General features: G+C 39.0%; 1 protein-coding gene across 3 annotated transcripts; it reads right to left on the minus strand.

Moving 5' to 3' along the window:
- Positions 1-12,286: 12,286 nt before the first annotated feature.
- LOC140629030 (ATP-dependent RNA helicase DDX3X-like) lies at positions 12,287-27,829 on the minus strand. Of its 3 annotated transcripts, none has more exons than XM_072818429.1 (17): positions 27,558-27,829; positions 25,147-25,207; positions 23,312-23,359; positions 21,981-22,110; positions 19,526-19,684; positions 19,349-19,448; positions 18,864-18,999; positions 18,041-18,126; positions 17,689-17,787; positions 17,442-17,602; positions 16,876-17,020; positions 16,642-16,786; positions 16,261-16,442; positions 16,061-16,178; positions 15,676-15,829; positions 14,919-15,052; positions 12,287-14,740 (listed from the first exon to the last, which is right to left on the minus strand). In XM_072818429.1, exons 1-17 carry the CDS (start codon positions 27,600-27,602, stop codon positions 14,661-14,663), a joined length of 1,983 nt encoding a protein of 660 aa, XP_072674530.1. In that variant the 5' UTR covers positions 27,603-27,829; the 3' UTR covers positions 12,287-14,660. The 3 variants fall into 3 exon arrangements, with proteins under 3 accessions (XP_072674530.1, XP_072674529.1, XP_072674531.1); XM_072818428.1 differs by having other exon boundaries at positions 14,919-15,055; XM_072818430.1 differs by lacking the exon at positions 27,558-27,829 and adding an exon at positions 26,768-27,228 and having other exon boundaries at positions 14,919-15,055.
- Between the last annotated feature and the right edge of the window lie 126 nt (positions 27,830-27,955).

Raw genomic sequence — 27,955 nt, forward strand, 5'->3', positions numbered from 1 at the left:
CTTTCTTTTTTTAAATTAAAGACTTTATTCATTTATTAGAGAGGACAAGCAAGAGAGAGAGAGACACATACAAAGACACCAGGAGCATGGGGGATAGACAGAAGTAGACAGAAAACAGATGTTTGTTTGTTTGTTTGTTTGTTTGTTTGTTGAAGATTCTATTTAGAGATAAAGATAGAGCACAAGCATGGGGAGCCACCCAGGTGATCCTATTACAAAAATTCTTAGTAAAGGCAGCCCAGGTGGCTCAGCAGTTTACTGTCGCCTTCATCCCAGGGCCTGATCCTGGAGACCCAGGATCCAGTCCCACATCAGGTCCCTGCATGGAGCCTGCTTCTCTCTCTGCCTCTCTCTCTCTCTCTCTCTGTGTGATGAATAAATAAAAAATATTTTTAATAAAATATTTAAAAAAAATAAAAAACAAAAATTCTTAGTGATAGGACTTTTGTGCCCCTATCTTGGCAATAAAATATTCCCATAGCTTATATAGAATGGTAGAGCTGTCAACCAGGCTGTTAATTCTGTTCAATGAGTTGTTCCTAACTCTTATACCTGCCTAGGGCAGATCCCCTTGGACTTTGTGCTAAATCTAAATGATTTTTTTGGGGATGCCTGGGTTGCTTAGTGGTTTAGCATGTCAAGGGCATGATCCTGGAGACCCAGGATTGAGTCCCACATTGTGCTCCCTGCATGGAGACTGCTTCTCTCTATACCTAAGCCTCTCTCTCTCTGTCTCTCATGAATAAATAAATGGGCTGAAGGCGGCGCTAAACTGCTGAGCCACCCAGGCTGCCCCACAATTTTTTAAAAATAAATAAATGATATTCTTCGGCATCCCAGTGCACTGATTCCCAATTCCTCTTTGTCTTTGAGTGGTAGAACCCTTCCACGTCATTACTCAAGAGCTGACTTGGACTGTCTCTAAAACCGTAAGTGCTCAAAGAGTGCTTTATGGTCTGCATTTATTTGGACAGGGCTCTCCAAGATCTGTCCCACGTCATTACTCAAGAGCTGACTTGGACTGTCTCTAAAACCGTAAGTGCTCAAAGAGTGCTTTATGGTCTGCATTTATTTGGACAGGGCTCTCCAAGATCTGTCCACCCACAGCCTCAGAGGCAGTACCTTACTTCTATAAATTGTTGATAATTTACTTATTTCCACCCACAATGAGAATACTTCTGATACAAATACTATCCTTGTGCTTTAGAGGTTGACCTCCTAGGATTCCTTCAAAGGCCCAAGTTTAGTCTCAAAGTTCAATTCCTAGAATTAATATTAACCCTGGAACTAATAGCCTTCTTACCACTGTATCAGTGTCATTTTATTTATTTATTCATAGATAGAAAGAGAGATAGAGGGAGCAAGAGACGTAGGGAAGGTCAGAGGAAGAAGAAGAGAAAGAAACCCAAGCAGATTGCATACATAGTATGGAGCTTGAAGCAAGACTCAATATCAGAACGATGAGATTATGATCTGAGCCGAGATTATGATCTGAGTAGATACTTAATTGAATGGGTCTCATTTTAAATATGAAAATACCCTCTATAAAATAACAGCACATCCTATATTTCTAGATGTGTATGCTTCTAAGAAATTATGAAATATATTCATAAATTTGCCAGAGAGTTCACAATAGCTTATTTCTTGATTTCCATTAGAAATTAAATTTGAGGGCAGCCCCGGTGGCGCAGCAGTTTAGCGCCTGCTTGCAGCCCAGAACATGATCCTGGAGACCCTGGATCGAGTCCCACATCAGGCTCAAGATTTTATGTATTTATTCATGAGACAGAGAGAGACAGAGAGAGAGGCAGAGACACAGGCAGAGGGAGGAGCAGGCTCCATGCAGGGAGACTGACATGGGATTCTATCCTGGGTCTCCAGGATCAGGCTCTGGGCTGAAGGCAGCGCTAAACCGCTAAGCCACCAGGGCTGCCCAAATAAAATCTTAAAAAAAAAAAAAGAAAAGAAATTAAACTTGAGGCTTAAATATTCTAATATATATATAAATATTCTTATATATTCTAATATAAAATTGAGGCTTATATATTCTAATATAGCAATTAAAACTAATACGAATAATGAGGGAAACATCTGTATGCAACGGGAATAGAATTTGTTTTACATATGAAAAGTCTGACCAAAAAAAAAAAGAAGAAAAGTCTGAGAAACGAAGATGCATTGCAATAATTAGGAATTTAAGTGAAATGGGGCAGCCCCGGTGGCACAGCGGTTTAGCGCCGCCTGCAGCCTGGGGTATGATCCTGGAGATCCAGGATCGAGTCCCACATCGGGCTCCTTGCATGGAGCCTGCTTCTCCCTCTGCCTGTGTCTCTGTCTCTGTCTCTCTCTGTGTCTCTCATGAATAAATACATAAAATCTTTAAAAAAAAAAAAAAAAGGAATTTAAGTGAAATGAAACTAATTTTCCTAAATAACACTGCTTATTTCAGAATGGAGAACAAGACAACAAAAAACTGAATGGATATTAAAATTTTTTCTGGAGGGGCAACTGAATGATTCAGTCAGTTGACTGTCTGACTCCATTTTGGCTCAGGTCTTCATCTCTGTCCTGAGATTGTGCTTCACATCAAGCTCCCTATTCAGTGACAACTGCTTGAGTTTCTTTCTCCTTCCCCCTCTGGCCTCCCACTATTTCTTCTTCTCTCAAAATAAAGAAACAAACAAACACACTGAATAAATATTAATAACAAAGCACACTGATATACAAAGTTAGAATATGTTTTTCCCTCTTTTTTTTTTAATGTTTTTTTATTTCTTTATTCATGAGAGACACACACAAAAAGGGAGGCACAGACATAGGCAGAGGGAAGAGAAGCAGGTTCCATGCAAGGAGCTAGATACAGGACTCAATCCCAGGAATCTGGGATCATGCACTGAGCCAAAGGAGAATTCTTAACTGCTGAGCCACCCAGGTACCCCTGGGTGAAGGATACAATTTTCTTAGACTTTTGATCTGCTCTTACTAATTTTGTGAAAGTCTTCGTTTTTTAAGATTTTATTTATTTATTTATTTTTAATTTTTTAATTTATTTATTTATGATAGTCACAGAGAGAGAGAGAGAGAGAGGCAGAGACATAGGCAGAGGGAGAAGCAGACTCCATACACCAAGAGCCCGACGTGGGACTCGATCCCGGGTCTCCAGGATCGCGCCCTGGGCCAAAGGCAGGCGCCAAACCGCTGCGCCACCCAGAGATCCCTATTTTATTTATTTTTAAAAAGACTTTATTTATTTATTCATGAGAGACACAGAGACAGAGAGAGAGAGAGAGGCACAGACACAGGCAGAGGGAGAAGCAGACTCCATGCAGGGAGCCCGATGTGGGACTTGATCCCGGGACTCCAGGATCACACCTGGGCTAAAGGCAAATGTTCAGCTGCTGAGCTACCCAGGCATCCCATTTTTGTTTTTAATCTGGAAAGCAAAATAATCTGCCTGGATACTAAACATTTTATGTTTCACCAAAATTATTTAATGTGCATTACGTTGTCTTTATTAGGACTTTGAATCTTTTTTTTTTTTTTTTTAAGATTTTATTTACTTATCTGACATACAGACAGAGAGAGCACCGGCAAGGGGAGCTGCAGGCAGAGGGAGAAAGAGAAGCAGGCTCCCTGCTGAATGGAGAGCCCAACATAGGACTCAATCAAGTCCCACGTCCGGCTCCCTGCATGGAGCCTGCTTTTCCCTCTGCCTGTGTCTCTGCCTCTGTCCCCCCGCCCCGCCCCGTGCCTCTCCCCCATGTGCGTCTCATGAATAAATAAATAAAATCTTTTAAAAAAGAAGAAAAAAGAAAGTCATTTAAAAAAATAATAAAAGTGCTAATTTTTGTTCAACTGTGTTAGTCTTTGTACTTGCTCTTAACATTGTCTCACTGTCACTTTAATCAAATAGATAGTTAAGGTGGCTCAGCGGTTTAGTGCTGCCTGCAGCCCAGGGCCTGACCCTGGAGTCCCACCTCGGGCTCCCTGCATGGAGCCTGCTTCTCCCTCTGCCTGTGTCTCTACCTCTCTCTCTCTGTCTCTCATGAATAAATAAAATCTTAAAAGAAAAAAAATCGTAAAAACCCCAAATAGATAAGTTAAGTATTATTTCATAGTGATCTGTGATCTTATTTAGATAAACCTTTCTTTAAACATTTTAATGAGGGATCCCTGGGTGGCTCAGTGATTTACTGCCTGCCTTCAGCCTAGGTTGTGATCCTGGGGTCTGGGATCGAATGGCACATCGAGCTCCCTGCATGGAGCCTGCTTGTCCCTCTGCCTGTGTCTCTGACTCTCTGTGTGTCTCTCATGAATAAATAAGTAAAATCAATAAGAAAATAAACCTTATAATGTTTTACAAGTTCTCTAAGTTAAATAACATTTTTCAGAAGGTCTCTGGAGAATCTCAAATAATTTGTTTCTTTTTATGTTATTTTATTTTATTTTTTTATTTATGATAGTCACAGAGAGAGAGAGAGAGAGAGAGAGGCAGCGACACAGGCAGAGGGAGAAGCAGGCTCCATGCACTGGGAGCCTGATGTGGGATTTGATCCCAGGTCTCCAGGATCGCGCCCTGGGCCAAAGGCAGGCGCCAAACCGCTGCGCCACCCAGGGATCCCAAATTTCTGACCTAGTAAATATTAAACTAATTAGGGTTTTTTCGTTACATTATTAAGCATTATCATATAAGAAAGCTGGTTAACCTCCTCATCTTACAATTTTATGAATGTATGTCATTAATATGAATGTTCTATGAATTGCATGAAATTCTTAGAGATCTGATATGGACTCATATGGTATTGTTAATTCCAGTTATTTCCTTAAAATCATATACCACAGAAACAATTTCATTACCTTATCTAATATACTCTCATCAGATCTTCAACAAACAGCATGTTTAAGTCTTGTTTATAACCCTTACTGTTTTACTTTGATGATTTTTGCAAAAATGAGATTCATGGAAACGGTCCTTTTGATTCTCCAAAGTGTTGAAACTTGGGTGTATATTTCGCAACTGTGGAAGACTCCACCTGACATCTGGTCCCAACCCCACCCAAAAGCTGGCAAGCTCAAAATCAAACCAAGAAGGAAATGTTCAATGTGGAGGTATAACACACTGATACATGTTATAAATCTCACATGCTATTGTTTTCTTTGTTTTTTTTTTTTATTTTTGGTTTCTAAGATTTTATTTATTTGAGAGTAAGAAGGAGAGCAGGAGAAGGAGGGAGAGAGAGTCTTAAGCAGACTCTTCATTGAGTGTGGAGCAAGACATGGGGCTTGATTTCATAAACCTGGAATCATGACCTGAACAGAAATCAAACATTAGAACACTTAATTGACTAAACCACCCAGGCATCCCTTCCATTTTTATTTTTAAGTAGGCTCCACAAACAGTATGGAACCCAACACAGGGCTCTATCTCATGAAGCTAAGATCAAGACCTGAGCTGAGGGGATCCCTGGGTGGCTCAGCCGTTTAGCGCCTGCCCAGGGCGCGATCCTGGAGTCCCGGGACCGAGTCCCGCGTCGGGCTCCCAGCATGGAGCCTGCTTCTCCCTCTGCCTGTGTCTCTGCCTCTCTCTCTCTCTCTCTTTTTCTCTCTCTCTATCATGAATAAATTAAAAAAAAATTTTTTTATTCTTAAAAAAAAAAGACCTGAGCTGAGATCAAAAGTCATATACTCAACCAAATGAGCCACCAAGCACCCTTCACACACTTTTTTTTTCATACAATTTTTTAAAATTTATGTGAAGGGAAACATCCTAAATATCTATTTTTAAGGTTTAATTTATTTGATAGAAAGAGCAAGAGTGAGCACAAGTAGAGGTAGCAGCAGACAGAGGGAGAGGTAAAAGCAGGCTCCCTGATGCAGGACTTGATCCCAGGACTCTGTGATCATAACCTGAGCTGAAGGCAGACATTTAACCAACTGAACCACCCAGGTGTCCTGCCTCAGTTTTTTTTTTTTTTTTTTTTTTTTTAAGATTTATTTATTTATTGATTCAGAAGCGAGAGAGAGGCAGAGACACAGGCAGAGGCTCCACGCAGGAAGCCCGATGCGGGACTTGATCCCGGGTCTCCAGGATCACACCCCCGGGCTGCAGGCGGCGCCAAACTGCTGTGCCACTGCCACCGGGGCTGCCCTCTGCCTCAGTTTTTTTAAAGTTGTTACACTTTGTTATTTACTTACATTATATATAATCAATCTGGCAGCACCTGGCTGGCCCAGTCACTTATGCAAGCAACTCTTGATTGTGGGGTTGTGAGTTCAAGTCCCATGTTGGGTGTAGAGATTACTTAAACAAACTTGCCTTTCTTCCTCAGTATAAAGGATGTGTCTATTTTCAATTTCTCTGGATACTTAATAGTTTTGAACAATTTAATTTTGATGTTCGCTGGCGTAACCTTCATATTTCTGATGCTAAGGAATTTCTGAGTTTCTTATATTTTCTGTGTTTTTTGTATCAAGAACCTCAAAATTTCTAGGGTGTCAGTAGGTTAAATATCCAACTCTTGATCTCAGCTCAATTCTTGATTTCAGAGTTGAGAATTTGAGTTCAAGTGCCCCACATTGGGCTTTACATTCGGTCCATGCTGGGCATGCAGCCAATTAAAAAAGAGGTGGGGGGCACCTGGATGGCTCAGTGGTTGAGCGTCTGCCTTTGGCTCAGGATATGAGCCTGAAATTCCAGGATTGAGTCCTGCATCAGGCTCCTGCCTCTTTCTGTGTCTTTGCCTCTCTGTGTCTCTCATGAATAAATAAATAACATCTTAAAAAAAAAAAAGAAAAGAAAAAGAAGGAAAAGAAAAAGAAAGATCTCAAATTTTCTTTCTTTAAATTTATCACACATAGGGACGCCTGGGTAGCTCAGCAGTTAATCATCTGCCTTTGGTTCATAGTGTGATCCTGCTGTCCCAGGGTCAAGTCTCACATCTGGCTCCCTATGTGGAGCCTCCTTCTCCCTCTGCCTACGTTTCTACCTCTCTTTCTGTGTCTCTCATGAATAGATAAATAAAATCTTTTAAAAAATCAAAAGATAAAAATAAACATCACACTTCAAAATTTATGACTGTGTGAGATGAATTAACAACTTGTTATAGTAATTATTTTGCAATACATAAATCATATCAAATCATTACACTGTATACTTAACACTAACACAGTGTTATAAATCATTTCTTAATAGAACAGGAGGAATTAAAATTAATAGAAATAAATGCATGGAAAAAGAAGTTTCTTTTGTCTACCGTTTTTCCAAATTTTTAAAAAAAAAATTTTAAGGTTTTATTTATTTATTTATTCACAAGAGACACGGAGAGGCAGAGATTTAGGCAGAGGGAGAAGCAGGCTCCATTCAGGAGCCCAATGCAGGACTTGATTCCAGAACTCTGGGACCACGTCCTGAGCCGAAAGCAGATGCTCAACTGCTGAGCCACTCATGCGTCCCTTAAATTTTCTTTTAATATTTAATTTATTTGAAAGAAAGAGAGTACAAGAGGGAAAGTCAGAGGGAGAGGGAGAGAGAATCTCAAGCAGACTCCATGTACAGCACAGAGCTGAGGCAGGGGCTTGATCTCACCTCCCTAAGATTTTGACGTGGTTTGAAAGCAGGAGTTGGGCACTTAACGGTGCCATCCAGATGCTGTTAATTTTTTTCTTTTTTTTTAAGTATATGGTCTCTCATCTGCCAGCATTCACGAAACTGTAAAAAGCTAGTAAATTTGTATGAAGGTTGAAACCTCAAGTTCTTCATAGTTTCACAGTAGTCAGCATTCTTGGACATATCTGGGAATAGTGGTTGTTCAATCAAGCCATGGCAGAAAACTACACAATATCTGGGATGAGTTGGGGGTACTCCTTGCCTATCATTGCTCAAAAAACACAAAATATCTAAAGGCATCAATCCGTTTCCAAGTAACTAATCACATGCCAGAATGAAACTAATGTAATAATATTACATATTACCATATGTGAATCACAAACATAATTGTTTTATTTTATTTTATTTTTTTTTTAAAGATTTTATTTATTTATTCATGAGACACACACAGAGAGAGGCAGAGACACAGACAGAGGGAAAAGCAGGCTCCATGCAGGGAGCCCGACGTGGGACTCGATCCTGGGTATCCAGGATTATAACCTGGGCTGCAGGCAGCGCTAAACCGCTGCACCACCGGGGCTGCCCCACAATTGTTTTATTACGCACAAAACAACAGCAGATTCATGTTTATGGTAGTTCTTCTTGTCCCCAAGTCTTAGCATGGGCAACATGGACCATCCCCAATAGATACTATACAAGCATTTAGTACACATTACAATTACGGAGTGCCAAGTTTTGGCACTATTTTATAATGTACTGCAAGCAAATTAGTCCTTTGATTTGAATGTAGGTGAATCTAGACAGAATCTTTCTTTTTTGGGCCAGTAATAAATTTGCCCTATGATCCAAGAGAGCCTACTGATCACAAGACAATACAGAAAGATTTGAGATCCATAGATGGTTGTCGCTGAATATTCTCTAAAAATTTTTTTTTCTTTAAAAGATTTTATTTATTCATGAGACACAGAGAGAGAGGGGCAGAGACACAGGCAGAAGGAGAAGCAGGCTCCATGCAGGGAGCCTGATGTGGGATTCAATCCTGGGAATCCGGTATCACGTCCTGAGCCAAAGGCAGATGCTCAACTGCTGAGCCACCTGGGTTGTTCCCCCCCACCCCCCCAAAAAAAACACTTTTATGCATTTTCTGATTTTTTTAAGTAGACTCCATATGGCCCCAGTGTGCTTGAAGTCATTACCGTAAAATCAAGACCACACCTGAGATTAAGATCGGGACACTTAAGCAACTGAGCCACTCAGATGCCTCTATTTTTTTTCCAGATCTTTTAAAAAGATTTTATTTATTTATTCATGAGACGCACAGAGAGAGAGAGAGAGAGAGAGAGAGGCAGAGGAAGAAGCAGGCTCCATGCAGGGAGCCCGACGTGGGACTCCATCCCGGGACTCCAGGATCACACACCCTGGGCTGAAGGCGGCGCTAAACCACTGAGCCACCCAGGCTGCCCTTTTTCTCCAGATTTTAATCATGCTTTGCTCCCCACATGGGGTTTGAACTCAAAACCCCAAGACAGGGACACTTGAGTAACTCAATGATTGAGCATCTATCTGTCTTTGGCTCATGTCATGATCCTGGGTCCTGGGATTGAATCCCACATTGGGCTCCCCAAAGGGCACCTGCTTCTCCCTCTACATGTGTCTTTGCTTCTTGTGTCTCTCATGAATAATAAAACTTTAAAAAAAACAAAAAACAAAAACCCCAAGACAAAGCATTGCATATTCTTTCAAATGTGCCAGGTACCTCCAGTCTTGGTAATTATAATTGGCCAATCACCATTAAGATGGGGCTTGGCAGCAATCAGCATTTAAGCCCACAATGAACAAGAAATGAATGTGCCGAGTACAAAAAAAAAAACCATGTAAATTTGCCATTACCTAATTACCTGGAAAATGATTAACAGCAAGACCAGATGAATCCTTTAGCCTGCTGGTGTTGTATTATTTCGAAAGCTCCAACAACTCAACTGCTATCCAGAAGTTTGTTAGAAACTAAGCATTAGTTTCCACACTCTTACGATTTTGCCCTACTGTCAAGATTAAGTTAATCTGGTTCACCTGGATGCACATACAAAACCAGTTGGTCTTGCATCAGATAGTGAAAACCCTGTAGTTAGAGAATCGAAGTCTTTTTTTTTTTAATTAAAAAAATTTTTTTTTATTTATGACAATCACAGAGAGAGAGAGAGAGAGAGGCAGAGACACAGGCAGAGGGAGAAGCAGGCTCCATGCACCGGGAGCCCGACGTGGGATTCAATCCCTGGTCTCCAGGATTGCGCCCTGGGCCAAAGGCAGGCGCCAAACCGCTGTGCCACCCAGGGATCCCAAGAATCTAAGTCTTTTATGAGCAGTAAACTTACCTGATTTTGGCCTAGAGATATGTATTATTTCTGTATATGGAGGAAAGGAAATGTGCCCTTCATACCAGAAGGCAACATGATTTCTAAGTTCTCACCTTACTATTCTAGGGCAGACCAAGTGGCTCAGCAGTTTAGCGCTGACTTCAACCCAAGGTACAAGTGTGGGGCCCCAGGATTGAGTCCCACGTCTGGCTTCCTGCATGGAACCTGCTCCCTCTGCCTGTCTCTTTGCCTGCCTCCCTGTGTCTCTCATGAATAAATAAAATATTTAAAAAATAATAAAAAAAATAATAAACTTACTATTCTAGAAAGTCACACATGTACAACTGTGCAAAAAATGAAAGGTTAGGGCAGCCCGGGTGGCTCAGTGGTTTAGCACCTGCCTTCAGCCCAGGGTCTGATCCTGAAGACCCGGGATCGAGTCCCACATCAGGCTCCCTGCATAGAGCCTGCTTTTCCCTTTGCCTGTGTCTCTGCCTCTCTCTTTGTGTCTCTCATAAGTAAATAAAATCTTAAAAAAAAAAAAAGAAAAAAAAAGTTAAATTGCCTTACTACCCAACATGTCAGGTTTTGCTGCATATGGAGACCAATCACAGGCTCTGAGTATTACTCAGGTCAGTTTCAAGCAACTGGAACTGTTTTGTTTTACCTACACATAGTATTGTCACAGTAACTTGTATCAACATAAGATGGCTATGTCTACCCCCCTAGTAGCCTTATTCTGAAGTTTCCTTATGAAGTGGGTTAGAGACATAGCCTTTCCTTTTCTCTGGCTTATTACAAAGCCCCAGTGATAGAGTGAAGGTCAACATGAGTGTGTACACACTGAGCAGCCAAATTTCCAGAAACTTTCACTTTTGGAGTCCCATCTGTATAGATTTGTTGAGAATAAGTAGCCATTCACATCAAAGACTCCTAATTCTCAAGTACTGCAAGCTTTTTTCCCCCCGCAGAATTACATATTTTGATCTCAGATGTGCATTCATTTCTATGAATGAAAAATTTTAAATCGATGTTTAATATTTAAGCATGTCTATCTTGTCATCTTTTTTTCCATCATGTCACCTCAGATTTTATTAATTTGAGAAACAATGAGAGAGGACAAGCAGGGAGAGTGGCAGGCAGAGGCAGAGGCACACTTCCTGCTGAGCAGATAACCCAGTAGGGTCCCAAGACCCTGAGAGATCATGACTTGAGTTGAAGACAGACACTGAACTGACTGAGCCACCTAGGGACACCCCATTATCTTTTCCAGATCTCAGTAATAAAAACTCATCTTAATTTCTGATCCTTTACTTTCTAAAAAGCCACACACTGCCTTCCTTTTTATGATTTTAATCTATTTGGGATCCCTGGGTGGCTCAGTGGTTTAGTACCTGCCTTTGGCCCAAGGCGCAATCCTGGAGTCCCGGGACGGAGTCCCACGTCAGGCTCCCGGCATGGAGCCTGCATCTCTCTCCTCCTGGGTCTCTGCCTCTCTCTCATAAATAAATGAATAAATCTTAAAAAAAAAAAAAAAAAAAAGATTTTAATCTATTTATTCATCAGACACAAAGTCACAGAGGCAGAGACATAGGCAGAGGGAGAAGCAGGCTCCCTCTAAATATAAAAAATATTTTTATATTTTTGCTAAATATAAAAAATATTTTTATATTTTTGCTAAATATAAAAAATTGTATAATGTATTTACAGAAAATTTAAGACCAGACAATAGTCAATTTACACTGTTAGAAGTCAGGATAGTGCTTACCCTGTAGTGACAGATTTGTTCCAAAGGAACATAAAAAAATTGAGGTTGACTGTCTTAAAAACATCAATTTCATAATATCTACTGTAATATTAACATGTTAAAGTTGTTTGGTTTTTACATCATCTGTTAATTTGTAGTGGCTGCCTGCATGATGGTTGAAACCTAAGCCATCTTTATTATTACCTGTTCCAACATATTTTTGAATTTATTTCTGTACCCAATGTGGAGCTTGAACTCACAACCTGGAGATCAAGTTGCATGCTTTAGACTGAGCAAGCCAGTTGCTCCCCAATTTATTCTTGATTCTCAAAGTAAGTCAGTAAAATAAATGTTCTTTATGGCCTTTTGTTTTTGTGATTATAAAAATCCTGCTTCTCCATACTCCAATATTCCACCACCTTCCTCATTTATTCAAATATTTAGACATATTGTGCACTTCAAGAGAGGCATTTCACAAATAGCTTTGGTAGTTAACCAAGAAATGATTTTTCAATCCTCCAGGTTGACAGTAAAATTTCATTTCCACATCTCAGATTAAGCCACAACTGACAGCAAAGATGGTGTTCAACTTTTTTATTTTAGTAAAATCAGAATAAACACAGCACATGCAGTGCTAGCATCTAAAACTAATACAATAAGCAATTACTAACTTACAGTGGTGACTTGAGGTTCAAGGTCTATATTCAACTTTAAATCCATTCTTAAAAGAGAATATTGCTGACTGATAAAACTGAATATAAAAGTCACTAATTATGGCAATACACAAAGATAACCACATGTTTGAAGATTGCAAATATGCCAGACAGTCACTTAAAACTAAACAAGTAACTAAAACAAAATTCACAGAACCTTTGAGAATGTGGACACTTCATTATCAGTATTCAGAAGTGTTTCATTAATATTTTAAGACAAGTGTTATCAAAACCTTGGCATGTTTTAATTTCAAGTTGCCAATTTTGTCTTAAACTTTGTCTGAAAATTATAGCTAGCTACATCACCAATGCCGGTCTGTTTAATTTGACTCAATTTTTTAATAGAACTTAACATTAAAAGCTCACACTACCCCGAAATATATTATTTCACATATGATGACATTCAACATTCAAGTGCCAGTGTTTCTATAACTGTCTTTTGGTCAAGTTTCTTTAAACTTTCAAAGAATTCACTTTAGGCTTACAAAAATAAATATTTGTGAAAATGTTCAATAAATATCACACAAACTAGCAGCAAAAAGTATCTAAAATCTGTCCTGTGCAAATAGTTTCTACTCAACTATCACTCCATGGTCCCAAATAAAATTTTAGAATCTATTTCTTAACAAGCTGCATTCAACAATCTCCAAGAGACAAAATAAGATTGGAAGTTTAAGGACACGCACACAGACATATATATAAAATTCTTTGAATATGCAATAAAATAAGTACTTTGTAAAAAGTCATGGGCAAAATGTACAAGAGTCTAAACCTATTCTAATTGAAATAGCACCATAACAAATGACCTCAATACTGTCAAGTGCACCTACTTAATGGTTTTTAGAACAAGGCACAATATTCTTGAAAATCTATTGCACTTAAGAAAATTTTTGCCTGCTTATGCCATCACAAAGATTAGTTTTTAAAGTTCACTGCATTCTGGCCATAAAATAAGCACAGAATTCAAGTAGAAGAGGCATTTTTAGTGGTGGACAATCATCTTTGGCCAAATTTATCATAGACTATAAATATAATGGAAACCTATGCAACTAAAATAGACTAAAACTGCAGTATATAGAAATAACATTTTATGCAGTTTAGTACATATTTCCAACCTGTGTGATCTCAAGGATTTCAGTTTGTTTTACTGATCTACAAAGTCTACAAGTGTAAGCCATTTAAACATTTCAATGCAGCTTAAAGAGTAATGTGAATCTACATTAAAATAAAGCCTGCTGCATAATTCCTCCTGCTCATAACCTCTTGACCAAAAAACATCAACACTAGCATGTTTTAAAGACCAAAACCCAACCAGGCCCATAAAGACTGGTCACTGCTATGGTCAGCCATCCGACCATTTCAAGTTTATTCATGGCAGGCATTAAAAGAATCCAGTTAGTTGAAATCTCCTTCAAATTCTTTTGTTTTCAAACCTTTAGAACTTTTCCTGTAATAGTATGCCCACATTTACTTAGCTTAAAATTAATAACCTAAACATTAAAAGACAAATTGCTGTTTTATTTGCATTAACTTCAAAGAAAGCTTTGCAAAATATGTGAATGTATTCATACATGCCACCTCATCTTAACTGGAATGGCTTATTTAAGAACTACAAGATTCTAAGTGCCTATCCAGGATAGAGTGAGCAAGTCAGAACTTTAACTTAACTATCATCTGCTACCTTTGAAACTAACTCTGCCTTAAGATGTTCTTCTCCCCAGTCTGCAAGTACCAAAAAGTTCTAGCGTAGGTTACTGCCTAAGATTTTTTCCCCATATTAATATCTACAGATGAATTGATGATTCCTGTTAAGTTGTATCACACCTGTGTGCCAAGGTTTGATTTTAGCCCAAGTTCAGGAAATTTATTTTTTCAAAACAATTGGTATCTTGAGCATTACTGAGCCAACAGGACATCAAAATAATAAGTTGTCTAAAGTTAAAGTCACAGTACATTAACAAACAAATGATCCTCAGTCACAAAATTATAAATGCAGTTTGGGGTGAGAATAAGCAGGAGGGGAGTTAATCCAAACTACAGCAATTAAGTCTTCAAACCAACTTGTGAATAAGATTGTTGATTGTTTCTTTCTTCTTGTGACTTTGAAGCTCCCTTGAATTTTCAGGAGAATCACCAGCTGGTAAAATGTACTGCAAGGTCTTGAAGCTATAAAATACAGTCTGGCTAAGTTACATGTGGTTTCCATATTAACTTAAGGGTGGCTTTGTCGCACAGCAGATTCAGTTGCCCCACCAGTCAACCCCCTGGGAGTTGTAATTTCCTCCATATCCATCACTACTGTAGAAGCCTCCATAACCACCTATCAAAAAATGTTTGAAAACAGAAATTAGTTTAGCCATTTGCCTCTTCTTTCTCTGATAAAAACCTAATTAAAAAAATTCATAGTACTGGATTTTGTATTCTTTGGAAATAAAATTTCTCCGATGAATTATGGTTTAAGAAAAAAGTAAAAAGCACTAAAATACAAAAGGTATTACCTCCACCAAATCCTCTGCTGCTGCTGTGACCACCTCCACCACTACGGCTGTTGCTTGCACGACTACTGCTAAAGCTAGAACTGCTTGAGCCACTACTTTGTCGATAATCTCTGGCACCAAATCCTCCACTGAATCTACTATTAAAAGGAAAAACATTTTAGATAGTTTGTGTTTCCAAGTCCATTAAATGGACAATTCCTATGCCTTAATTTTCCAATCTTTTTTTTTTTTTAAGATTTTATTTATTCATGAGACACACAAAGGAGAGAAGAGAGAGGGAGGGGGAGACAGACAGAGAGAGGCAGAGACATAGGCAGAGGAAGAAGTAGGCTCCATGCAGGGAGCCTGACATGGGACTTGATCCCAGGTCTCCAGAATCATACCAATCATACCCTGGGCTGAAGGCGGCACTAAACTGCTGAGCCACCGGAGCTGCCCTAATTTTCCAAACTTCAATTTCTGATTTTCCAACTCAGTTGACATTAATAGGTACCAGGGAGGGGCACAGGGAAAGGGAGGAGCAGACTCCCCACTAAGCAGGGAGCCCAATGTGGGACTCAATCCCAGGATTCTGGGATCATGACCTGAGCCAAAGGGAGATATGTAACTGACTGTGCCACCCAAATGCCTTTGCTGTCACCATTTCTCTTATCCCTTGCCACAGGCATGTAACTAGTGACAGTGTTTAGTTAACTCCTGTTGGACAATTTCCTGTCCAAAGCGAATAATAATAATGAAGGCTCAAAACAATCTGTACCTCTTAGATCGTCCACGACTGTTACCCTTATAGTGGTGTTCATAAGCCATGTTTTCTAACCAAGATGGCACTTCTTGTTTAGCTTCAACAAGAAGATCCAACAAATCCTTCGTAATATTTATGTTTCTTTCATTAAAGAATGAGGTGGCAAGGCCTACAAGAGTTAAGAAAAAAGGACATAAAACAGGTTTCCATAAAACAGTTCATTCTTCTTTCATATGTAGAATAGTTAAATAAAACAAAAAACGGGTTTATCACTTGTGATGTAATCATATTAGAGATTTAAACAGTGATTTTTAGTTAAATAACAGATGTCAGCTTTTCCTTAAAAATAATTCTAGTATTTCAGATCCTGTGATAAACCACCAAACAACTAACACTTTACCAAGGTTTCCTACACGTCCTGTACGACCAATCCGATGTACATATTCCTCGATATCACTTGGCAAATCAAAATTGATAACATGTTTCACATTTGAAATATCTAGTCCTCTGGCTGCCACCTGAAAAACAGGTTTCTTTAATGATTATTTTTAAAAAGGCAATATTCAAACACACTTAACTAAAAAATAAAAATATACGCACAGCAGTAGCCACTAGAATAGGGCTTCTTCCTGAGCGGAACTGGTGAAGGGCCTCTTCTCTATCTCTCTGTGATCGGTCACCATGGATACTGGTACAAGCATATCCTTCATGGTATAAGAAATCCTCCAGAGAATCAGCACCCTTTTTGGTCTCCACAAACACTAAAGTCAGTGAATCCTTCCCTGAAATATTACATATATGGTAGTATTAACAACTCAGCATCACTGCCTGATCTAAGTATTAAATGGCTTAGTTCTTTTTGCACTCATTAAGCAAATACAGAGGTAATTATAATCAGCTTTAATCACTCAGGCAGGTGAGCAAAAGAAGAGAAGGAGCTGAACAGAGCAGACAAGAGTCTTACTATACTATTAACTTTACCTGTTGCATTTAAGAGGTCAAGAAGAAATGACCGTTTGTCTGATTCTTCCACCCAAACTACTTTTTGTGTGATGTTCTCAGAGGTGGAGCCAACTCTGCCTACAGCCAGAAAGATATATTCATCCAAGAAATCACGAGCAAGCATCTGAAAAAGGGAAAAAAACTTATTCTCTAAATGTTTTAAATGATCAAAAAACACAAATGTCCTAAAAAAAATTTTACATAAAACCATACCTGTATTTCCTTAGGAAAAGTAGCACTAAACATCATAGTGTGACGAATACCCTTCGGTGGCATGGTATCTTGTTCAACTATACGTCGTATCTGAGGTTCAAACCCCATATCCAGCATCCTATCTGCTTCATCCAACACTAGGTATCTATTATGAAAACAAAATCATTTTAGAATTTTATGAGGAAATGACTTAACTAAAATCGTGTAATATTCCTTCTTACATGCAAGCCAAAGGATATAACACTTGTGAAACACAATCATGTAACTATCTGACACTGTCCCAAACAATGAATCATACAGGTTAACTGTGATTTTCCAAAATTACATGTAAGTTAAATTACTGAAATTCCTTTTTAATCTAAAGATAATCTTATTAAATCATACTACAGGGATCCCTGGGTGGCGCAGCGGTTTAGTGCCTGCCTTTGGCCCAGGGCGTGATCCTGGAGACCTGGGATCGAATCCCACATTGGGCTCCCGGTGCATGGAGCCTGCTTCTCCCTCTGCCTGTCTCTATGTGTCTCATGAATAAATAAATAAAATCTTTAAAAAAATTTAACACTTACTTGCAGAAGTCTAATCCAATTTTTCCTCTTTCCATCATATCCACTAGACGTCCTGGAGTGGCAACTAACAAATGACACCCACGTTCTAAGTCTCGAATCTGCTGACCAATATCAGCACCACCATAAACCACACAAGGACGAACTCTAGACCGGTATGAAAACTATAAGCAAATAATTTAATCAGATTTTCATAAAAACATCCCTACAATCAATGAGAATGGCAATAATCAGTAAAATGCACACTTACTTTTCTGGCTTCCTCATAAATCTGTACAGCCAATTCTCTTGTTGGGGCTAGAACTAGGGAGATAGGATATTGTTTGCGGCGTCCGTATCTTCCATTTTCCTAAGAAATGAGTATAATTTACAAATTAAACTCAAAGACCCAGAATTCTTTTTTTCTCTTAAAACAACTCTACAGCAAAATTCCCTGTATAATTAAAAATTACATCAAAAATACATTTTCATGAGATATAATAAAACACTCAAAGGAACTGAAATAAAACATATTTGCCATTGTTTAAAAGGAAGGTCTCAACTTATATTTATGAAGCTTTTTCTATGCCAACAACTTATTTTAGAAGGAAATCAATCTTTACCTTCACAGCCTTCAAAGCCTCGCCTGGACCATCTGTATAAATCTGACTTAAGATGGGCAACAGAAATGCTGCAGTTTTTCCAGACCCTGGTTAAAACAGTGTTCCAAATTCCTCATTAGTGAAAGAAAAATTTACTTTATGCCCAAAGTTTTAGAAAATACGGTATATATTTTTTCATTGAAAAGATGGTAAATTTGTATTTATACAGCCAAATAAAGAATGCCAAGTGAATTCTGTAATGCATTTTTAATAAGACAGTACTCTATATTTTAATCCAAATGAAAACACAGCCACTTTGCCTCTTCCATGGCATCATTTTTTTTTTCCTACACTTTTTTATGCTCCATACAATTGGAATGTAAAACAATTTCAGAGTTTAACAGTAAAGGGCTTTATACACTACTTTACCTGTGCAGAATAAAGCTGTGGTATTGTTTCAATAAAAATCTTAAAAAAAAAAAAAAAAAAAAAAAAAGACCCTGGATTTAACCTAAGGTCACAGTTAATATAAAAGATGAAATCCCTGAAGAAAAGTGTATTATGGATGACTTAAATTTCCTTTCTTCATTCATAATTTTTCCCTGTTGTAGTAATACCAGGCTGACAATTTGCTGGAGATTTTCCCAAGATGTCCTTATGGACATATTGGATATGTCCTCATATCCAAAGGATACAAAGGTACAAGGTACAAAAAACCCCCAACACATCACCAACTAATCTTTACCTAAGTTAAAATCAGGCTAAACACAGGACTCAGGCCTTCAATAATACAAAGTACTAGCCTGCTGAGATATTAACTTTAATTCTCTATTGATCAGCTTACCTGTTTGGGCACAAGCCATCAAGTCTCTTTTTTCTTTGATAATAGGAATGGCATGTTTCTGCACTGGAGTTGGACGAGTGTAACGAGTAAGCTCAATGTTCCCCATGATAATTTCTCCCATCTCAACATCGCTGAACTATCAAATATTAAGTAAAATACACATAAAACTAGAAATGCCTTAGCTGTTACAATTTCTGTTTTGTACTAATATGACAATAAAACCACCCCCAAATATCTACTTTTGTGGTTTGTGACTACAAACCAAATTTGCTATAATTTGAGGTTAAAAGTATCATCGTGTTTTTAAGAAAATAAGACTCCTGGGTCTAATATTAGATTAATTTTGGATTCCTTATGTTTGACATTTTGTTTCAGCACTGGTCATAATGGTAATATAAAGTCTCAGACTCTCCTTTCTTTATAATCTAATGAAGTTTTTAAGTGGTAACAAAGAACTGTTAAAACGTCAAACAAAAGCAACTTACACTTTCAATATGTGGAGGACAGTTATTGCCAGTTGCCTCTACTGGTATATCATCATATTTCTCAAAGTTTATTCCAGTGTTTCCTCCAGAAAAGAGTTCCCTAAAAATCAAATGATTATTACATGTTATACTAAGTAGTAAGTTTTACATCAGTCAACACACATTTCAAAAACTTACTGCTCCAATCGTTCACTTGGTGGAAGTGGTTTTGACCAATCATCTTCATCTGATTTGTCACACCAACGACTGTGTCCACTGCGTTCATATTTGCCAAAGCCAGTCCTGTCACCACGACTGCCTATACCATCGTAGTCATTCCGTCCTCGATCATCAAACCTGAACAGTAAAAGGAACTGATCTGTTTAGGTCATTTAGCCAATATAATAATCTCTCTAGATACATACATGTGTACTAGCTGATTATTTGGTCCTAAGTACCTTTCATTAAGTACCTTTTCAAGACTTCAGTGATTCAACACTGGCTATCTCATTTATGAAATAAGGCCCTCTAAGTGTTATGTATAATTTATGTATCTTCAGTTTAAAACTCCTATTCATCTTTACCTTGTTTACAATTTTTTTTAATATTTTTAAAATTTTTTATTTATTGGGATCCCTGGGTGGCGCAGCGGTTTTGGCGCCTGCCTTTGGCCCAGGGCGCGATCCTGGAGACCCGGGATCGAATCCCACGTCGGGCTCCTGGTGCATGGAGCCTGCTTCTCCCTCTGCCTGTGTCTCTGCCTCTCTCTCTCTCTGTGACTATCATAAATAAATAAAAATTTAAAAAAAATAAAAAAAAATAAATAAAAAATTTTGTATTTATGATAGAGAGAGAGAGAGAGAGGCAGAGGGAGAAGCAGGCTCCATGCACCGGGAGCCCAATGTGGGATTCGATCCCGGGTCTCCAGGATCGCGCCCTGGGCCAAAGGCAGGCGCCAAACCGCTGCGCCACCCAGGGATCCCCTACCTTGTTTACAATTATACAGCTTCATCAACTCTCATATGCTAAAAATTAAGTTTTCTTTTTAAAGATCTTATTTGAGAGAGAGAGAAAGAGCACAAAATGGGGTGGGGGCAGTGGGAGAAGCAGAGTCTCCATTGAACAGAGAGCTCAAGGTGGGGCTCAATTCTGGGACCCTGGGATCAGGACACAAGCCAAAGGCAGATGCTTAACTGAGCCACCAGTCATCCTCTAAAAATTAAGTTTCCTAACATTTCTATCCAGTAATGTATTTCACATTTTCTTTTTTTTTTAAAATTTTATTTTATTTATGATAAGCACACAGTGAGAGAGAGAGAGGGGCAGAGACACAGACAGAGGGAGAAGCAGGCTCCATACACCGGGAGCCCGATGTGGGATTCGATCCCAGGTCTCCAGGATCGCGCACCTGGGCCAAAGGCAGGCGCCAAACCGCTGCGCCACCCAGGGATCCCCTATTTCACATTTTCTTTTGTTTTTTTCTTAAACATGATCTCACAATCTCTGTGGATCAGGAATGGGAGTATGACTTGATTGGATCCTGGTTCAAGGTTTTTTATTTTTTAAAGATTTTACTTATTCATGAGAGACACAGAGAGGCAGAGACATAAGCAGAGGGAAAAGTAGACTCTCTGTGAGGAGCCTGATGTGGAACTCAATCCCAGAACCCCAAGATCATGACCTGAGCCAAAGACAGACACTCAACCACTGAGACACCCAGCTGCCCTGTATTTCACATTTTCATTTTGAAACGGATAACCTAGGGGTGCGCCTCAGTGGCTCAGTCAATTGTAGCTCAGTCATGATCTCAGGGAGCCTTCTCCCTCCCTCTCCCTATGCTTGTGTGGGCACATGCTTTTTAATAAATAAATCTCAAAAATAAAAGGCAATACTACATTAATTACACAAAGTTGTGGTGATCAATTCATACCTGTGTAATCATAAATTTAAACTGCCAGAGTATTTATGCGATAAATAATTTAATTAAAATACTGATAACAGGGTAGCCAGGGTGGCTCAGTGGTTTACTGCCCACCATCGGCTCAAGGCGTGATCCTGGAGACCCAGGATTGAGTCCTGCGTTGGGCTCCCTGCATGGAGCCTGATTCTCCCTCTGCCTGTGTCTCTGCCTCTCTCTCCAAAACAATAATATCAGATAGCATATTCTCAACTGCATGCAATTTGACTTCCCTCCTTTTCCCCTCTACCACCTCTGGGGTGGTGTTGAGCAAGGAAGAGGGAAAAGTTTATTGTATGTAATTTGTTTAATGGATTAAATTTAGAAAAAATCTTTTAGAGCCAATAATTAATAAACCAAAACTTTGCTCAAGATTATATTACAGGATGATGGAAAACAAACTGTAGATTAAGATCAAGAAAGTACAAAGAATGAGATCATATCAATGTAAGCTGATTCCTAAAGCTGATTTGTAAGGGTGTTTAACCCTTGCAAACTAAGAAATAATTTACCTCAGGACACCTGGGTGGGCTCAGTGGTTTAGCACCTGCCTTCTGCCCAGGAGTTCCAGGATTGAGTCCCACATCAGAATCCCTGCATGAAGTCTGCTTCTCCCTCTACCTAGGCCTCTCTCTCTGTGTGTCTCAAGGGAAGGGAAGGGAGGGGAAGGGACGGGAAGGGAGAAAAAGAATTTACCTTCCCCTTGGTCCACTTCCACGATCACTGAAGTAATTGGGCTTTCCTCTTGAATCTCGGGACCCAAAACTGCTGTAGACATCCTTATCTTTACTACAACTCCACCCTGAACTGTCTTTATCATAGAATCCTTGCAAAAAAAGTTTTATAAAAAGTTAACAATACTTTTACATTATTCATTTCCTTCAAATAAGATCTTCATAGACACAGCCTCCCTTTTATTTCATTCTTCTGGAAACAAGTATCTGTGGAATTACTTACATCAAAATACTAGAGAAACAAATCAAGACTTCGAGAACTGACCTCACCAACAAATACAATTTTTACTAACCTAAGTTCTCTCTTCCATTAGAAATTATTGTATAAAAAGCGATTACTTTCCCTCTACTTTACGGTTGACTGTCAGTAAACAAGGTTTTTATTCTAATATTTCCTAATTTCTACACAGTCACTGCTTTGAAACATTTAGTAAACCTTCGTTGCAATTTTAGTCACATACATTCTGAGAAATACCCATTTCTTACATAAGCTATGTTTACTTACAGTATAGTTACATATTACAGTTTATATAAACAAGACTATGTGTAAGGTACGTACCCAGCACACAAATTACAGTTTATTTTCCTCCTCCCCAAATACCTGCCTCATTTATCCACCATCTTCTTTCCTCTTGGCTTTTCTTGACCTTTTTTCTCTCTTGAAAATTTCAGATTACCACAATGGTGAATATAATATACAACACTCATACCATCATTCCAACAGTGTCTTAATAATCTATTACTCTACATTAAAAACTTATGTAAAAGTCCTAAAAAGTTGTTTTAGTAACATTTCACACAAAATCTTTCAACATGAAGCAGTTCTGGCAAAAAAACGAAATCCAACCATCTCTCCAACCCACTCAGTATATCCAGGGTTGTAATCCTTCAATTGTAGATTTTCAGTTTCACTGTGGCACCATTTCAAGGAGATTTCATTGCCCTTCACATAGTTTTACAAAATAGCACCCCACCACCACAATGATTTTCATACTGAAATCATGCTGTCAGTACTCATAAACAGATAAAGCACTAGAGTATTGAAACTTTAGGCTCAATATTGGTCAAAAGAAAAAAATCCATTACACATCAGACATCTTTTCTAAGGTAGGATGTTATGAAAACAGAAACTCAGAGAAGAAAATAAATACTACACTTCTTAGAGTTACTCTGTTAAAAACAGAAACCCAGAGAAGAAATATAAATACTACACTTCCTAGAGTTACTCCATTTTCCCTACTTTTGAATAACCTCTAAACACCTAAGTTGGATACAAAGTTGCCAGTCACCTACCTTTAGAGGCTTCTCTGTTCCTTAGGTGAGGAGGTATGTAGCGCCCTTCTAAGAGAGAAATATAAAATTAAAAACCTATCATTTGGGATCCCTGGGTGGCGCAGCGGTTTCGTGCCTGCCTTTGGCCTAGGGCGCGATCCTGGAGACCCGGGATCGAATCCCACATCGGGCTCCCGGTGCATGGAGCCTGCTTCTCCCTCTGCCTGTGTCTCTGCCTCCCTCTCTCTCTCTCTGTAACTATCATAAATAAATAAAAATTAAAAAAAAAAAAAAAACCTATCATTTCCTCCAATTTCCTCCAAAACATTATCTTTTTACAAAAGTATCTATTAAAACACTGATCCTAGAAAAAAAACTTTTAAACATATTCTCGAAGTTATTTTACAATTAGAAAAAGACAATCTAAAAATGGGTAATTGCTTAATACAAATCTTATGCTAGAACAACCAAAAAAAGCGATGGAGAGAAAGAAAACACAAGAGTAAACAGTTTAATAAGTCTGAAAGCCAAAAGATTCCAACAAGGAATTGGCAGAACACTAAGTTACCAGCCAACCTGTATCTAAGAAATAAAAGCACTTAACCTACAAAGGAAAATCGGAGTTAATATCCAAATTTTAACCAATATTTTAACTTCTGGATTGAAAGAAGAGTTCCAAAGTATATTAATTATACCTTATAATATACATATAATAAGATTTAATATGTATTAAGTATACTTTTAAAAGACTTTTAAAAATTTTGTTCATGAGACAGAGAGAGAGAGAAAGAGACAGAGACATAAGCAGAGGGAGAAGTAGCCTCTCCATGCAGGGAGCCTGATCTGATGTGGGTAGGACTTGATCCCAGCACTGGAGGAGATCACGACCCCCACAGCCACCCAGGTGTCCCATATATGTTAACTATACTTAAAGAAACAAAGTGTACCCACTGCTTTCTTGGAAACATGGTTCCAAGCAAGATGTGCTGCCAAATAATAAAGGGTCAGCCTCTAAAAAGTTTCAAAAAAATTAAAAATTAAAACAAAACCCACACAAAACATTCTTTAAAAAACTAAACTTGGAATGCCTGGGTGGCTCAGTGTTAAGCATCAGCCTTCAGCTCAGGGTGTGATCCCGGGGTCCCTGGATCAAGTCCCAAATTGGGATCCTTACAGGGAGCCTGCTTCTCCCTCTGCCTTTCTCTGTGTCTCTTATGAATAAATAACTTCTTTAAAAAATAAATAAAATTAAAAACTGAACTTATTTTCAATTTAACATGGAGAACAATTTAAATTCTCACTATGTCCCAAGAAGCAACAGAGCCTGTTTCTACTCTGATGTCTCAGGTTCATCATGAAACATTTGTAGTACTAGCTATAACACAAAATGTACAAGATCCCTTATTAGGTTAACACAGTTCATGTCAGTTTACAAGAGGATGACTATCCCATCTCCTTCATGCTTCAGAAATCCATACTGCATATAATTAAGTTTTCTAAAAACATGACTGGTCTGGAGTTCAAGCCCCACACTGAGCTCCCCGCTCAGTGGGAATCTGCTTCCCCCTCTTCTGCTCCCCTTTCCCCACTGGTGCTCTCTCACAAATACATACAATCTTAAATAAACAACAACAAAAAATTTAACTATGACACTGCCTTTCTTTCAAATGGTGTTTCCACTCAAAAAGAACTAACCAGCCTCTTTTATTATACTGTTAAAATACTCAAATATTTATATATAAATAAATATATATTGGCAAAAATAAGTACCACTTAAAATTAGTAATCACAAGAAACAAGAAGTTCTAATACCAATTCTTGTAAAAAAAAAAATGTATATATATATTTTTACTTACTGCTTGCTGTACTTCCTCCTCCACTTTGATTATCAGAAGAGTTCAGGTCTAGACCAGCAAACTAGAAGAAAGATATCGACAACCTCACATGATGACACATTATAGCACTGGGGGAAAAAAAATCAAACACAGATAACACCCCAAAAGAGGAACAGCAGCTTCTCCTAGGTAGCTGCTGCCCTGTTTGCCTCACATGGCTTTAAGAATGCCTTTAAAGTGTGCAAGACCCAGATGCCAGGAGCATAACCAGTTAGATGATTCAAACATACTCATCCCAAACACGTTTTCCCTGTAACAATTTTCCATATCAAAATGCTCTTTAATTGCCAAACTAATTACTACCAATTTTTCAGAAACAGCTGGCTTCTGATTTTGTATTACTTTAAACCTAAAAATCTACCTGCAAAATATTAGGAAATTTAAAAATTAGTTTATCTCTGAATACTGTGCTGTTTTTAATCTGGATAAATTACTAATCAGCAACAGCACCACCTACCACCATGGTGAGTACTGTGCCATTTACCATTCCATATTTAAAGCTCGTCACACTGAAGGCAGTATTTACTTCCCCCATTCTAGACAGCATACAAATTCAGAGAAGTTTTTACAATGCTACTAAGCATAAGCAGCACAGCATCCAAAAAAGACTTTCCTTAATCTCAATGAAACATCTGACAATTGTTCCCTCTTCCATAGATTTTAGCGCCATAGAAAAAAAGGTTACTTTGCTTTACCATGTTTAATAATCAATCCAGAACTACTTTCAAGTACAAATAGTTACATGTCAAAGTAGAACAAGTAGAAATTACAGAAGCAAAAAAACCAAAGTGCAAGGTTACCTGTTTGGGGGAGGGGGAAAAGCTATACAGCAACATTTGCACACTGCATTAAAAGTCCAAATTATTACCAATCATACACACCATCAATTAAGATATTAAATCACAACTCTGCCAGGCCTAATGACCCAGAGAGTACAGTTTATCAAAAGTTTAACTGGATTCACCCCCCAAATTTTGTTTTTCCGGGATCGGGATCAAGTCCCTTATCAGGCAGGGAGCCTGCTTCTCCCTCTGCGCATCTGCGTCTCTCATGAATAAATAAAATCTTTAAAAATATATATACTAAGAAAATACCCTAAGTGAGGTTAAGTAAAGTTTATTTCAGAACTCAGTAAGTCGCCGATACTTGTGAGAATCTTTATGCCCTAATTATTTCCCTGTATTTAAACGGGGAAGACGACGAGGCAAATGTTTACTTAAGAGTCCGAAGGAGTCAATGAAGTTTCTTTGGGAAGACTACAGCAGTAATAAAACGAAGACTTCCTGCCACGGAAAAGGAACCTTTCAAAATCATGATTACTCTTCCGCATTGCCAACCAAGGTAGTTTCCTTTAAAGACAAGTGCTACTGAGCTATTTAAATCTCTTTCTTTTCAGCTGCAACAAAGTTGTAACTTTAACAAATCACTTTTCGAGTATTTTTCCCAGGATGCACACCAAACTCCAATCACTAGCCTATGAAGGTACAAAACACAATCTCTTAGACCACAAGCCCACGATGCTTGGCTAAGTGGTCATTCATGGATTCTCTGAATTAGGTAAACTCAATTCCAGATCTCTAACCTCCCAAGTGGTTACCGGCCGGCGTCCACTTTCCATTTTTTCCAAATACCCGTCAAGGAAAGCCCGCGGCGGCCATTCTTCCCTTCCTTCCCCAATATCCTTTCCGGCTCTTCTGCGTCACAAAACTTTCCACTCCGGAAGCACGACCTCACCACCCGCAGCAGCGCGCTGCGATAGTCTTGGGACAAGAGCCCCCAAAAGGAAACAAGACAGTTTCGTTGACTTAAGTCAGTTGTCGGCCCACATTTCGCTGGTCTCGGCGTTCTCTTAGCAAGGTGCAACGTGGCACTGCCAAACAGCCCGAACAAAGGAGACCGCCGCCATTATCGTGAAAGCAGGCCCGTCCTTCGTCCTCTTTCCATCCATATTTCCCATTCTGTAGCTACAACCAACTCTCCCTTCATACACCAACAGCACCTCTGGGCCAAAATCAATGGCATCCAGGGACAACCAAAGCCCTCAGGGGAAAAAAAAAAAATGGTCCTCTTAAACGGATTTCCAACCAGTCAGCCAAACCCGCACATGCGCGTATATACAATAGCGCCAACACGTACAAAAGCCGCCATTGAGCGCGGCCGGAACACAATACCTCTGACCAAGTAACTACTACCATTATTGTTACCTCTTTATGTTCTGTACTGCACCTCTACACGGTTTATTGGTTTCTTTCCCGGTCTGTCCACAAGCCCAACCACACATCACACTACCAAAATGAGGATGGCTAGTTAGTACTGCGCCACAAGTCACGTTAGAAGGTTCACACAGCTTTGGAAGGCATATTTCGACTTACCTGCTGGTCCAGCCCGAGCGTATTTTCCACCGCCACATGACTCATGCCTGAAGAAAACCGAGAACTCGGAGTTTCCCACCGTAAGTCCACGGTCTCAGAAAACCCGCGCTCTCAGAGAACTAAAAGCTCTCTGAAGTACACCCGGCCACTGCCGTAATATATCAACTTCGACTTTACGTCAGCACGTAACTCGTACTCGTGCGTCTTCCTTCTCTGCCCGCACCACTAACAACCCTTTTATTCCTACCGTTACTTTGGCCTGGCTAAATCGCGTTGGTTTAGTCATAACATCGCGGGATCTTCTACTCCGACTCGACCTTAAAGGCTCTCAGAGTTCGCGAGAGCTTTATTTTCTCCGCCTTCCCTCAATGTCGTGGAATTCTTGGGCGCAACTCGCT

This window comes from Canis lupus, chromosome Y, assembly GCF_048164855.1.
Source record: "Canis lupus baileyi chromosome Y, mCanLup2.hap1, whole genome shotgun sequence".
NCBI lineage: Eukaryota > Metazoa > Chordata > Mammalia > Carnivora > Canidae > Canis > Canis lupus.